The following is a 13733-nucleotide window of genomic DNA, read 5'->3' as shown; positions in this document are numbered from 1 at the left end:
ACATTCAAGTGGATTTTCTGCCTCCTAGGATCGCAGCATGGATTACAGTACACTCTGCCAGGCCCTGGACAGAGAGCAGGCTCCCACACACTGCTGTCAGGGTTAGAGCCAGACACCTGGATGTGCATCCGAAGTGCTTCCTGAACTGGGCCAGACCTCAGCCTCTACAGAGGCTGCCGAGATGGCCACTGCGGTCACTGGACAAATTCTAGCCATGAGTGTGACCATCTGAGCAGGTCTCTACCAGCCCCTGTGACCAGTGCCTGCTCCTTCACTCAGGTCCTCTCTGCTGCACCACACTGACCCGTTAAGACTGGCTATACCCATTCCTGGCCTCTGCTGCCTCGGTTTCTGTTGAATGGTGTTCTACTCTAGTGGGACTGGACCCACACCAGTGGCTCTGACAGGCACCAGGAAGGAGGTGCATCGGCGGAGCCATCCACGGGAAGTATGAGGCACTAAGCCCCCAGGGAACCATGAAATAAAGGAGAGGACTTCCTCTTGTAGCCTGTCCCCATGTTCAACCACTCATTCTCGTCCTCAGGTGGTACCTGTTGAAATGGAGTTTGCTGGATCTAAACAGAGACTGCTAAAGCAAGGTTTCTAGAGCCAACTGCTAGTAACCAGTTGTGTGATGCCTGGCTGTTCCTTGTCGCTAAGCCTGCAAGGTGGGGGACTGGATTCATTTCCAAGGTCCCTTTTAATTACGAGCCAACTTGAAACTTCAACGGGCCCTTCATTCCTTTATCTGTGTTGCCAGGAGAGTGACCTTAACCACTGAACCTCTCAAAGAAATGGGGAGGCCGTGGAGAACAAGTTCTTGTTCAGTTTGATGCCAGCAACTTCTTCAAAGCGCAGCTAGAGAAAGCAGCAGTGTGAGCAGCACCAAGTCAGGGGGTTCGTGGGGTTGGTGACAAGTATCAGGGAGGTCCCCACTGGATTTTTTGTTACTGTTTCATGGTTGATTACACCTGTCTGCTATAGTTTTTGGATAGGCCCCAAAGGCAGCTAGGAGACAAGGACACAGAAGAGGTAGGAAACGAGAAGCATCAGTGCTTTGGACGGCAGTGACCTTCACAGGATGAAAATGAGCTCAATTTCAGGGAAAAAGCAGAATTAAAAACCAGCATGAAAATGCTCAGAGACCAATTAACTTTTTACTGTGAGCAAGAGTAGATATTGTAAGATTCATCTGACAGCGAAGCGCCATGTGGCTCAAGGTTTTCTCAAGTGAATTCTGTCCTGTGTCCTGGGGCTTCAAAAAAAAAAAAAGGCCACTAACAAGTAAGATGAGAAACAGTTGTAAAGATGGCTGCTTGGAGAAGGGAATGGTAGACTCATCAAGGGCAGTCTTTCTCCAGCTTAAAAAAAAAATATATATATATATATATATATATATATAGGTTTCCTTTCACATTAACTTGAAATTTTAAAACAAATGACAAAAACGCTGGGAAGTTTTGAATATGCTTCTTCCAATTCTTTGCACCTCCCTCTGGAAGGAAGCTGACAGCTGTCTGTAAGAGGAAGGGGAGGGAAGATGCCAGGATGGGGGCCTGAGGGGCAGAGGTGAAGAGTATAAGCAGTCTTTGACGAGATGACGGGCCTGAAGAAGATACAGAAGTCACTGGCTTCAGGGATTAATCGAGGCCACAGCTGGCGGAAGAAAATCATCGCAGCCCTTGCATCCACGCGGGACCGCTAAGCACAGCCTTGAGAACAAACAGCTGGGACCATCCCTCCCTTCCCTGGAAGTGGATGAAATTCTAGGGACAGGTGCCACAAGGAAAAGGCTGCAATCCCCATGACAGAAAATACACATTTATTAGAAAACAATGTTTGTTTCATGATGAGAGTAGAAAAATAACACCGTGAGCTACTACAAAAGTTCTGGAGCTCAGTCTCTGAGGAACGAGGTGAGAGGCTTTAGCGTCACTCTGGGCTCAGACACCCTGAGGCTCTCTGTGCTGGGGCGACGGGGGACACGGCACTCACGGAGAGTGCGGGGCTCCGGTCCTGCTGGAAGCCCAAGGAGCCTACGTGGTCCACACGCGCGGCTCTGGCCACGAGGATCACAGAGAACTCGAGGGCAGCGGGGAACTGGCTCTGAGAAGGGCCAGCCCTGGCCAGCCTTGCCCCTCCCTACACTGGAGTGCAGAACAGTCTCGGGCTGATGGTCCGGGGTTAGAAGATGACGCCCACTGGCCTCATGCTCAGTTTGTTGCCCAAAATGTCTGTTGAGGAAAAGCTGCAACCCTTCCCGGGACACCATGACCCAATTCTCCCTGGTGAGGCTAAAGACCAGAAGTATCTGTGGCCTCAGGCCGTGAGGGGCGCGGGCTGAAATTTTTGTAGTTCAAATCCTGTCCAGACTGATGGCCGAAAGAAGGAAAGAAAGAAAGAAAATGTTAAAAGACCAGAGAACGAGAGCTACTGGCCTGAGCTATTCTGTATTCCAATCCTCCTGGCCCCGAAGAATGAGCAGAATGTCTTCCCTGAGTAACTTTCAACCCTAAATAGGAAAAGCAATCCCGGAGACACCCTCTGCCCCCTTAACAATCCTTCAGAGATCCCTCAGGCTTCAGAAGAACAGTGAACCCCTCCCTAGGACAAGATGGGAACCCCGCCCTCAGGGGACAGGACGTGGTCCTTCAGCAGCAGTACCTGGAGAAAGCAGTCAGCGTGAGCACCTCGAGCAGCAGCTCGGAGCCACAGAAGAAGAGCAAGATGCTGTTCATGATGGCTTCCAGGCGGAGCACGTAGGTCTGCAGCAGCAGGTAATATGAGGCCATCATGGCAGATGGGAAGGTCAAGGCCACACTAATACCAAGTGGCATCTTTCGTTGGCAGAGGTTTCCCTTGGTACCTGTCAGACACAGCCCATGGGGTCACCTCCAGTGGAGGGCTCTCTCTGGGCTCGGAGGAAACGTCAGGGGGATGGGATGGGATGGGCCGGCAAGGCAAGGCAGAGAAAAATGACCCTGAATGGAGAGGGGCACGATTATAAGTGGGGTCCCACTGTGCTAATAATGAGGGGCTTTGGAGGAGCCATTAGGATTGGAGTCATTCATGCCAAGGGTCCTGCTTCAGGTCTGGCTCCCACTCTGGGGACGACGGATTCTTAACTTCAGAGGAAATATTTTTTTTAAGTATATAATCACTGAAAATTTTCCAACTAATACAAATACAGAAAATACATGTAGAAAACCTAGAAATTTAAAAGACCCCATGACTCCTCACTGGAGATAGCCAGTCTCATGGAATGATGTATATTGTTTCAGATTTTGTTCTGTGTAATTACATATTACTATTTATTATTATAAAAACAGAATTGTACTCTACATACTGTTTTCAACTTCTATTTTTTTCCCATTTAACAGGAGTTAGACAGCTTGACACATATAACTACCTTATTCTTTTCTTTTTTTTTTTTAAACAGTTTATTTATTTTTTTTTAAATTTTTAATGTTTTATTTATTTCTAGGAGAGAGAGAGAGACAGCGTGAGCAGGGTAGGGTCAGAGAGAGAGGGAGTCACAGACTCTGAAATAGGCTGAAATAGGCTTCAGGCTCCGAGCTGGCAGTCAGCACAGAGGCCGACGCGGGGCTCGAACCCACGAACCGCGAGATCATGACCTAAGCGAAAGTCGGACGCTTAACCGACTAAGCCACCCAGGCGCCCCATACCTTATTCTTTTCTTAATGGCTATGAACGATTTCACTGACGCAAGTCCATAATTTATTTAACTAATCCTGTATTGACAGCTGTTTAGGTGGTTTCTAATTTTTTTTTTTAAGCTTTTATTGTTTTAAGTAATCTCTACACCCAACATGGGGCTTGAACTCACAAGCCCAAGGTCAAGAGTCACTCGCTCCATGACTGAGCCAGCCAGGTGCCCCTCTAATGTTCTGATGTTACAAAACACAGAGATATCTTTACATATCTGTGGAAGTGTTTTTTTTTTTTTCACCCAATTTTAGAAGTGTAATTGTTAGGTCTAAGAATACAATTTTACATGGCAAAACTTTTAGCAAAATGACTGCTGTCATGTATATTCCCAAAGAGTGTGGGAATTTAGAGACCTGGCCCTCACACCCATTCTAACACTAGGTATTTGGAACACTTTTTAATCTGATGGGTGAAACTGTTACCCTGTTGTTTCAATTTGCTTTTTATTAGTGAGTCTGGGCATTTTGTCATGATCATTGATCCTCTGGAAGTATTCTTGTGTGAACTAGTGTTCCTTACCAGTTTTTAAAATTAGGTTGTCTTTTCCTGAGGGAGTTCTGTGAGCCTTCTTTATCCTTTGTTACATGTTGCAAAGATTGTTTCTTTTTAATGTTTTAACCCTGCTTTATGGAATGAGCTATTTACTAACTAGTAAGAGGTTTGCTCCAGGTCTCTGAGGGTTAACGTGTCCTATAGAAATCCCTGTTCAGGGGCACCTGGGTGGCTCAGAAGGTTGGGTGTCTGACTTTGGCTCAGGTCATGATCTCACAATTCGTGGGTTTGAGCCCTGCATCGGGCTCTGTGCTGACAGCTCGGAGGCTGGAGCCTGATTCGGATTCTGTGTCTCCCTCTCTCTCTGCCCCTCCCTCGCTCACACTCTGTCTCTCTCTCAAAAATAAACACTAAAAAAAAAAAAAGAAAGAAAAGAAAAGAGATCCCTGTTCAAAGAAGCGGAGGGGACCTGAGTGCTGACTTATGTGACATATACTGCCTTGAACATGAGAGTTCCTTGCAGTCAAATCTATCCTCCCAAGCAAACCAGGGAGAGGAACCAGTTAGAAAGGAACAATCTAAAGTCTCATGCTACTGCCCACTTCTGCCCCTACAGGGCAACAAACAAACAGATCTTGACCCAAAATATGAAGCCACTTGAAACTTGAGAGATGGAATAATGGGACATTATTGGATAAGATCCAATCTCTTATTGTGAGACTAGGTTAGGTACTTGTTCCCCTTAATCAAGCTACAGATAGCAGTTCTTCTCAGAAGGAATGGAAATATTCTCTGAACAACACTCACCAAAAAACAGTCGGATCACTTCAATTCCAAGGTAAAGGAGAAGCATCACCACATCCAGGACTAGATTGGCTGTCGGATACGGTAGCAGGAGAGCTGCCAGCACAAAAGCCAGAGTTTGCAAACCACATACACGAGCCCCTGCAAGAACTCCCCACCCCTGGGGGTACTGAGGGCATGGGCCTTATCGGCCTTCCATGAACTAGTTCAGGAGATCTGGGCAGGATCGGTTAACCTGCTGCAGCCAACTCACAGTGCAACCATGGCCGTCTGTCAGAGGCACGAGCGTTATTAGCGGATTTTACTCCTAAGTCAAGGTCTGTGAGGACTCCATTCTCCAAAATGACCGGATCTACAAGGGTACGCTAGCCGCTGAATAGTTTCTGAGGGTCACCAATGAGCTTAACGTGCAGTTCTGGAAAGAGGTGATCGGGAAGAGTAAGGATGGGGAAGCCCATGTTCTCAAGCTCGGGCAATTCTTGCTGAAGGGCTTCCTAGCGAATCATTCTCAAAGAAGCCATATGATGGAGAGACTTCTACCTTGCAGCGAAGGGGAGCTACAGAGAAGAATGAAAAATAAGAAGGCTCTTGATGGAAGGAGTTGGCTCTGGCCTGAAGTGGGGAAGGGATATTGGGGCAATGGTGGCCAAGCCCCAAGCCTTACCTTTATACAGAAATATGAAGAGTTCCAGCAGGAAATAGGTGGCATAATACCACCCGTTCAGAAAGAACAGGATTTCCAGCGGGGTGGAGGACAGTCGTTTACCTGAAAAGATAAGCACAAAAAAAGAGGGTTGGGCGGGAGGGCAGCTCAATCTCTGTTCTTCGAATGGTTCTGTGTCTAACTTGAAGAAAACACGAGGTTGCAGCTAGTGGAAAAGGCCATTCGGGGCACTTCCGATTGATGATGATGATGATGATGATGATGATGTGTGTGTGTGTGTGTGTGTGTGTGTTTCGGGGCACTTCCGATTGATGATGATGATGATGATGATGGTGTGTGTGTGGGTGTGTGTGTGTGTGTGTGTGTGTGTGTGTAGGGGGCTTCCTTCAATCCCCTTTTCCCTTTTCTCCCCCCTGGAATCACCGTCAAATTCGACTGGGCTTCGGGGTGAAAGGCAAGGCCGCTCTAAGATCTAACCCCGTCACTACCTGGGAGAAGAAATTGGAGCGCAGAGACCGACAATCGCCTGTTCCAGGTCACACGGCAAATCGGTAACTGAGCCGGCCTACAACAGGCCGAGCCCAGGATTGGGGGGGTTTCTGAGATCTGCAACTCAAGACCTTCGGGGTGTGCGGGGCTCGAAATCCCACTCTGGACAGGTGAGAAGTGATGTCCCTAACACCCGAGAACGAAGAGCTTAGGGCGAGCTCTAGCAAGGGAGAGAGGGGCTCTGAAGGCATCGGGACCAGCGACTCACACACCTCCGGAATCTCACCTCGCGGCGCCATCTTCAGTCCCCATGGAAACTGCGTACGCCGCTGCAGCGGCTCCCAGAGCAGCGAGGTGCGGCCGGAAGCAGGAGATGGAGCGACCCCGGCTTTTGGCCCCTCTGCTCGCCCCTGGCACTCTATGGTTTCCAGGGCCAGGGACGCCCTGGCTGCGCGTGCGCGGGGAGGACTGCTGGCGCAAACAGCTTTCGCTGGGATTCCTTTTAGCTGAGTCTAGGGGCTCAGCGGCTGCGCCGGGGGCCGTTGTCCGCAGGGCTCCGGGGCAGGGACAGTTCTCGCCCTACCCCCCCTCCCCCAGCCCCGGGTGACAGTGCACTGGCCGAAGTGGCCAGTTGTGGGAGTGTGACCGCAGGATTGGTAAACAGGCCCTCGCCCCACGATTTCTAATAGGGGTCTTAATGAGAAAAGGTTTGCGCGACGGTGCCCGGCCAACGCCTGGTAGGGGTTCGCATTGGTCTTTTGTGTGGCCGACTTACATACCAGATAGCGGACACCAGAGCGAATCAGAACTAGAAGCTCCTTCCAAGGAGCACGGATGAGACACACAGATGAAACGTGATCACCGCGTGACCCATAACGTGCAGGGAGTTGGGAGGACAAAGTACTCCCGGGTGGGAACTGAAAGACGTTTCCGAAGGGCACCTGGATGGCTCCGTCTGTTAAGCTGGGACTCTTGATTTTGGCCCAGGTCATGATCTCACATCTCGGAGCCTTGTCAGGCTCTGCCCTGAGGACTGGGAGCCCGCTTGGGGTCCTCTCTGCCCCTCCCCCGCTCTCAGGCTGGTGTGCTCTCTTAAATAAGTATACACTAAAAAACAATAATAGAAACACGGTCTCCTTAAAAAAAAAAAAGAAAGAAAGAAAGAAAGAAAAAGAAAGGTTTCCAAGAGATGGCCTATGAACTGGGTTTTGAAGCCTGAGTACAGTGTGGCGTAAAGTGTGTGACTTCCCTCAGGGGAGTGGAAAGAAAACGGTTTTCGGTGGACTCCAATTGACTCGGCTGTTGACCCCCCCCCACCCCCCCGCCCAGTCCCGGCAGAGCAGGAAACAGGTAAATTGAGTAGAATGATTACCGTTTAAGGACAGTGCTGTACTCCTCCTCGTTGGAATGGAGGTGGGGCGCTACTCTTCTCGTCGTGACGGGGAAAGGGCAGAAGCGATCCCATGCACCCGGAGAGAAGGAGCTTCGAGAAGTCTTCCCGCCAGGAGGCGGCGGTCTGAGACGCTGGGGGATAAATAACCACGGGTGTTTCCCTCCCCTGTCCTCTGCCCATCTCCGCATGTGCCTCGGGTTCTTGGGAACTTAACTGCAAGCTGGGGGTTTTCAGCAGCATCGGTGAGAAAGGCAGAGACCCAAGTGGGGAAGGGTGGAACAGTATCTGGCAACAGGGGGCCTCTTTGACATCCGCTTGCTTACCTCCACTGCCTGCTATATAAGACACATAGGCAGATTCCTCCCCTGAGCCTCCGATGTCCAGTTGGGAAAAGGAAAATGGGCCCGCTTCCCGTTCTTGTACTTAAAATTCTGCAGGGGAACACAGCGACAGCCCCTCGTTTACATACTGTAAACAGTATACTGTAAACAGCTTTACATACTGTACACTGTATGTAAACAGCTTCTGGCTTCTGGCTCATTCCAGGGGTTAAGCTGAGCAGCACATGCCAACAGAGACAATGTGGCCTGCAGCCTTGACTGCATACCTGCTGGCCCTTTAAGAAAACCTTAGCTCACCTCTGTCCTAGAGGATGGCGATGAGTAAATTTGCCACAACACTAGAGGTACCAATAGTAGATGTAAGACTGAATTGCTTACAGCAAAAGCAGCAGGAAAGTCAGCATGGCAGCCTGGTTTCCCTGCACTCCATAGATTACGCCACAGCTGAGAAGCCCAGGGTAAGGGTTTAGCACCTTTCTGAGCAAGCAGCTAATAAGCCAGGTCCCCTGGAGGAGGAAGCAATTACAATGGAGTTAGGGACCCAATAAGGGATTAATATCCAAAATCTATAGAGAACTTACACAGCTCAATCACGAAACAGACAGAAATCTAATAAAAAAACGGGCAGAGGACCTGAACAGAATTTTCCCAAACAAGACACACAGATGGTCCGCAGGCACGTGGAAAGATGCTCAACGTCCCTCATCCTCAGGGAGGCAGAAGTCAAAATCCCAATGAGATGTCACCTCACAACTCTCCGAATGGCTAGTATCAAAAGGACGAGAAATAACAAATGTTGGCAAGGGTGTGGAGGAAAGGGAGCCCCGGGGCACTGTTGGTGGGGATGTATATTAATGCAGAGTCTCTGGAAAACAAGGAGGTCCCTCAAAAAATAAAACGCGGAAATACCACATGGCCCAGTAACTCCAATACTGGGTATTCATCCGAAGAAAACAAAAACACTAATTTGAAAAGACAGATACATGGCTGTGTTCACTGCAACATTGTTTGCAATAGCTAAACATAGAAGCAGACTAAGTGTCCATCAATGGATGAGTGGAGAAAGTAGATGTGCTCCCTCTCTATTCAATGGAATACTACTCGGGCCATAAAAGAAGTCTCGCCATTTGTGACAACATGGATAGAGCTTAAGGGTAGTATGCTAAATAAAGTAAGTCATAGAAAGACAATTACTGGATGGTTCCACTTACTTGTGGAATCTAAAACGAAACAAAACAGGGGTGTCTGGGTGCTCAGATAAATGACTGACTGACTCTTGATTTCAGCTCAGGTCACGATCTCACAGTTCGTGAGTTCAAGTCCTGCTTGAGGCTCTGCGCTGATGGCACACAGCCTGCTTGGGATTCTTTCTCCCTCTCTCTTTCTCTGTCCCTTTCCTGCTGTCTGTCTCTCTGTCTCTCTCTCAAAATAAACTTTAAAAAAATGAAGAAACAAAACTCATAGATATAAAGAATAATTTGATGGTTGCCAGAGGGGAGGATATGAAGATGAGTGGTGGGCAAAATGGGTAAAGGGGATCAAGAGGTACAAACTTTCAGTTATAAAACAAATTAGTCATGAGGATGTAATGTACATCATGCTATCATATAGTCAGTAATATTGTATTGCAGATTTGAAGGTTGCTAAGAAAATGAATCTTAAAAGTTCTCATCACAAGAAAAAAAATTCACCATCAATATGTTAAATATATACTTTTTTTTTTGGTAGATAGATACTCTATCAGATTAATAAAGTCCCTTCTTATGCCTGAGTGGCTCAGTCAGTTAAGCACCAAGTTTGGCTCAGGTCATGATCTCATGATTTGTGATTTCAAGCCCCGCATCGGGTTCTGTGCTGAATGCTCAGAGCCTGGAGTCTGCTTCAGATTCTGTATCTCCCTCTTTCTCTGTCCTTTCCCCACTCACGCTCTCTCTCTCTCTCAAAAAACATAAATAAATAAATGTGAAAAAAAAGAAGTCCCTTCTCTTCCTAGTTTGTTGAAAGGCTAATGATATATTTTATTGAATGCTTTCTCTGCATCTATTGAGATTACCATATTTTACCCTTTTAGTCTGCTAATAGAATGAATTACACTGATTTCCAAAGATTTAATTAGTCTCGCCTTCCTGGAAGGAAACCCATTTGGTTATGACATCATGCAGAAAACAGTTGACAGAGCAGGCCTGGGACTGCTCTCCTTAGGAAGTCCCACTTGCAGAAGCTTCGCCTTTGGCTGCTGTCTGGAAATTCGGATTTCAAAAGCGTTTCCACCAATCCAAAGTGGTTCGCTGTGCCTAGACTGTTTGTACAAACTGTGTGATTTCTGTGGAACCCCTGTCTCCTTCTGGGAGTCTGGGGCTTCGGTAGGTGCATGCTAAGCAGAAATTGTTTATGTAGGCAGCCCCCAGTAAAATCCTTGGACCCCAAGTCCTTAATGGGCTTCCCTGGTAGACAACATTTCATACATGTTGTCAGAACTTGCTGGAGGAATTAAGCACATCTTATGTGAGTCCACCGGGAGAGGATTCTTGGAAGCTTGTTTCTGGTTTCCTTTTCTTTTTGTGACTTTGCTTCATATCATTTCATTGTAATAAACCATAGCCATGGACAGGACTGTATGCTGGGTCCTGTGACTCCAACCAGCAAATCAGTGAATCTGAGGGTGGTCTTGGGGACGCTTGGTAGATAATAGTACCCTTTTTATACATCACTGGATGTCATTTGCTAATGTTTTGCTCAAGTTTTTACATATATGAGATTGATCTGTACTGTTACTCTCTTGTAAGGACCTAGGTATTAAGGTTAGGTTGGCTACATGAAATGAAGTGAGAAGTGTTTCTCCTCCTTCTTCTTCTTCTTCTTCTTCTTCTTCTTCTTCTTCTTCTTCTTCTTCTTCTTCTTCTTCTTCTTCTTCTTCTTCTTCTTCTTTTTAATGTTTTTATTATTGAGAGAGAGAGAGGGAGAGAGAGCATGAGCTGGGGAGGGTCAGAGAGAGTGGGAGACACAGAATCTGAAACAGGCTTCAGGCTCTGAGCTGGCTGTCAGCACAGAGCCTGACGCAGGACTCGAACCCACGAACCGTGAGATCATGACCTCAGCCAACCGAGCCACCCAGGCACCCCGTTTTTTCTTTTTCTGTTACATGAAAGGGATTGTGTAAAAAGAGGTTTATTTCTTTAGAAGAATTATTCGCTGATGAAGCCATCTAAACCTGGAGGTTTTTTTTTTTTAGGAAATTTTATAATAACCAAGTAATATGCATAGGATCATTTAGATTTTCTACTTTTTGAGTAACGTTTGGATAAATTTGTGGTTTTTCAAAGATTTTGCCATTTTTTATAAATTTTCAAATGTGTCAGTGTGAAGTTTTTCATAACATCCATCTATATATGTACATACGTATTTTTTTTAAGTAAGTTTTACACCCAACATGGGGCTTGAATTCATGACCCTGAGATCAAGAGTCACATGCTCTACCAACCAAGCCAGTGAGGCTCTCCATCAGCTTCATATTTTTTAATGCCTATGGGATCTGTAGTGATATCTTTTTTCTTCCTGATAATTTTTTTCTTATTTTTGATAAGTGTTTATTAATTTTATTAGTCTTTCTAAAGAACCAACTTTCTGGCTTTGTTTTTCTTTACTTTATATTTGTTTTCTGTTTTATAGATTTCTGCCCTTTCTCATTTCCTTCCTGATAGGATTTAGTGTTCTTTTTGAGATGGAAACTTAAAGCTTACCTTTTCAGTCTTTCTTCTGCTTTTTTTTTAGTCTATAAATTTCCCCCTACATGCTAATTTGGCTTTATCTTTGATTCCTATGCTCTGCTAAATCAAACTAACTTACTAGTTGTAATGCTTTTTGTTTATTCTTTAGGACTTTTTAAGTTCATGGTGATCATTTTCAGATATGGACAGTTTTACTTCTTTCTTTTCAATATGTATGCCTTTTGGGGCGCCTGGCTGGTTCAGTCAATGGAGCGTGTGACTCTTGATGTCAGAGTCATGAATTCAAGCCCCATGTTGCATCTAGAGCCTTCTTTAAAAAAAAAATATAGATAGATAGATAGATAGATAGATAGATAGATAGATAGATATGGTTTATTTCTTTTCCTTTCTCCTACTCTCTGACTGGACCATCTAGTACAATGTTGAATAGTTGTAGTATAAGTGGATTATTTGTGCTTTCCCCCTGATTTTAGAAGACTTCAGTCTTCCACCACTGCATTTGTTAATTATAGGCATTTCAGAAAGACCAGTTATCAGGTAAATGGATTTCTCTTCTCTTCTTAGTTTACAGAGAATTTTCATCATGAATGGGTGTTGAATTCTGTCACAGGTACATCTGTTTAATGATCAAATGCCTTTTTTCCTTTATTCTATTGATTTGGTGAATTTCACTCATTGATTTTTAGATATTAGACCAACTTTATATTCCTGGGATCAACTCCACTTGGTTATGATGTACTGTTATTCTTTTTATATTGCCGGATTCAATTCGCTAAAATTTTTTAAAAATTTGCATCTGTGTTCTTTTTTAATTATTATTTATTTTTGAGAGAGCAAAGCAGGGGAGGGGCAGAGAGAGGGAGACAGGATCTGAAGCAGGCTCTGCACTGACAAGCTGCCAGCAGCGAGACTGATGTGGGGCTCAAACTCATGAACCTCATGACCTGAGCCGAAGTTGGACACTCAACTGACTAAGCCACACAGGTGCCCCATGCATTATGTTCTTGAAGGATATTAATCTTTAGTTTTATTTTCATGTGAAGTATTTTTCAATCTTGGTATCAGGGTCTCATAAAATCATTTGAATTGGGAAATGTTTCTCCTTTTCTGTTTTCTTGTTTTTTTAAGTTTATTTATTTTTGAGAGTGAGCAAGCATGAGTGAAGGGAGGGGCAGAAAGAGGGAGAGAGAGAATCCCAAGCAGGCTCCATACTGTCAACACAGAGCCTGATCTGGGGCTTGAATTCATAAAACTGTGAGATCATGACCTGAGCTGAAATCAAGAGTCAGACACTTAACCAACTGAACCACTCACATACCCTTTCCTTTTCTATTTTCTGAAAGAGCTTGTGTAGGGTTAATATTATTTCTTCTTTAAATGTTTGATAGAATTCACCAATGTAGTCATCCATACCAGAAGTTTTCTTTGTGGGAAAACTTTTCATTATGAATTCAACTCCTCTTTTTTCTTGGACCAGTTTTGGGTTTTTGTGTCTTTTAATGAATTTGTTCATTTTCATAACACTTGTCAAATGTATTGGCATAAAATTATCTATACATAACCTTATGATCCTTTTAATATGCATAGGATCTATAGGAAGATTCCCTCTTTCATTTTGAATATTGATAGTATGTGTCTTCTCTTTTTCTCATTCAGTCTAGGTAAAGATTTATCAGTTAACTTTCCAAAGAATTAACTTTTATATCTATTTTATATCTATTTTTTCTATTCTTTGTCCATTTTCTCTGTAGTTCTGTTGTTTGATTCTTCTTTCTACATTTGCTCATTTTTCTAGTTTAAGATTAAAACTTAGACCATTGATTATAGGTCATTTTTTCTTTCTTTTTTAAAAAACTTTTTAATGTTTTATTTATTTTTGAGAGAGAGAGACAGCATGAGCAGAGGAGGGTCAGAGAGACAGGGAGACACAGAATCTGAAGACAGGCTTCAGGCTCTGAGCTGTCAGCACAGAACCTAACGTGGGGCTCGATCCCACAAACTGTGAGATCATGACCTGAGCTGAAGCCAGACACTCAACCCACTGAGCCACCAAGGCGCCCTGTCTTTTTTTTTTTTTTTTTTTTTTTTTTTTT

At 45.1% G+C, this 13733-nt stretch overlaps 1 protein-coding gene across 6 annotated transcripts; it reads right to left on the bottom strand.

Moving 5' to 3' along the window:
- Positions 1 to 1138: 1138 nt before the first annotated feature.
- Positions 1139 to 7959, bottom strand: TMEM216 (transmembrane protein 216). 6 transcript variants are annotated; one of them, XM_039253491.1, is made up of 6 exons: positions 6451 to 6537; positions 5690 to 5791; positions 5279 to 5440; positions 5029 to 5121; positions 2665 to 2866; positions 1139 to 1361 (listed from the first exon to the last, which is right to left on the bottom strand). In XM_039253491.1, the coding sequence occupies exons 4-6, from the start codon at positions 5072 to 5074 to the stop codon at positions 1139 to 1141; spliced, it is 471 nt and encodes a 156-aa protein (XP_039109422.1). In that variant the 5' UTR covers positions 5075 to 5121; positions 5279 to 5440; positions 5690 to 5791; positions 6451 to 6537. The 6 variants fall into 6 exon arrangements, with proteins under 6 accessions (XP_039109422.1, XP_039109420.1, XP_039109424.1 ...); XM_039253489.1 differs by lacking the exons at positions 5279 to 5440; positions 6451 to 6537 and adding an exon at positions 7895 to 7959; XM_039253493.1 differs by lacking the exons at positions 5279 to 5440; positions 6451 to 6537 and adding an exon at positions 6958 to 7013.
- Positions 7960 to 13733: the final 5774 nt, after the last annotated feature.

Source organism: Hyaena hyaena, unplaced genomic scaffold, assembly GCF_003009895.1.
Source record: "Hyaena hyaena isolate Hyena2069 unplaced genomic scaffold, ASM300989v1 scaffold_456, whole genome shotgun sequence".
NCBI classification, from domain to species: Eukaryota; Metazoa; Chordata; class Mammalia; order Carnivora; family Hyaenidae; genus Hyaena; species Hyaena hyaena.
The sequence above is the reverse complement of the archived record's forward strand: the minus strand, read 5'-3'. Positions and strand labels throughout refer to the sequence as shown.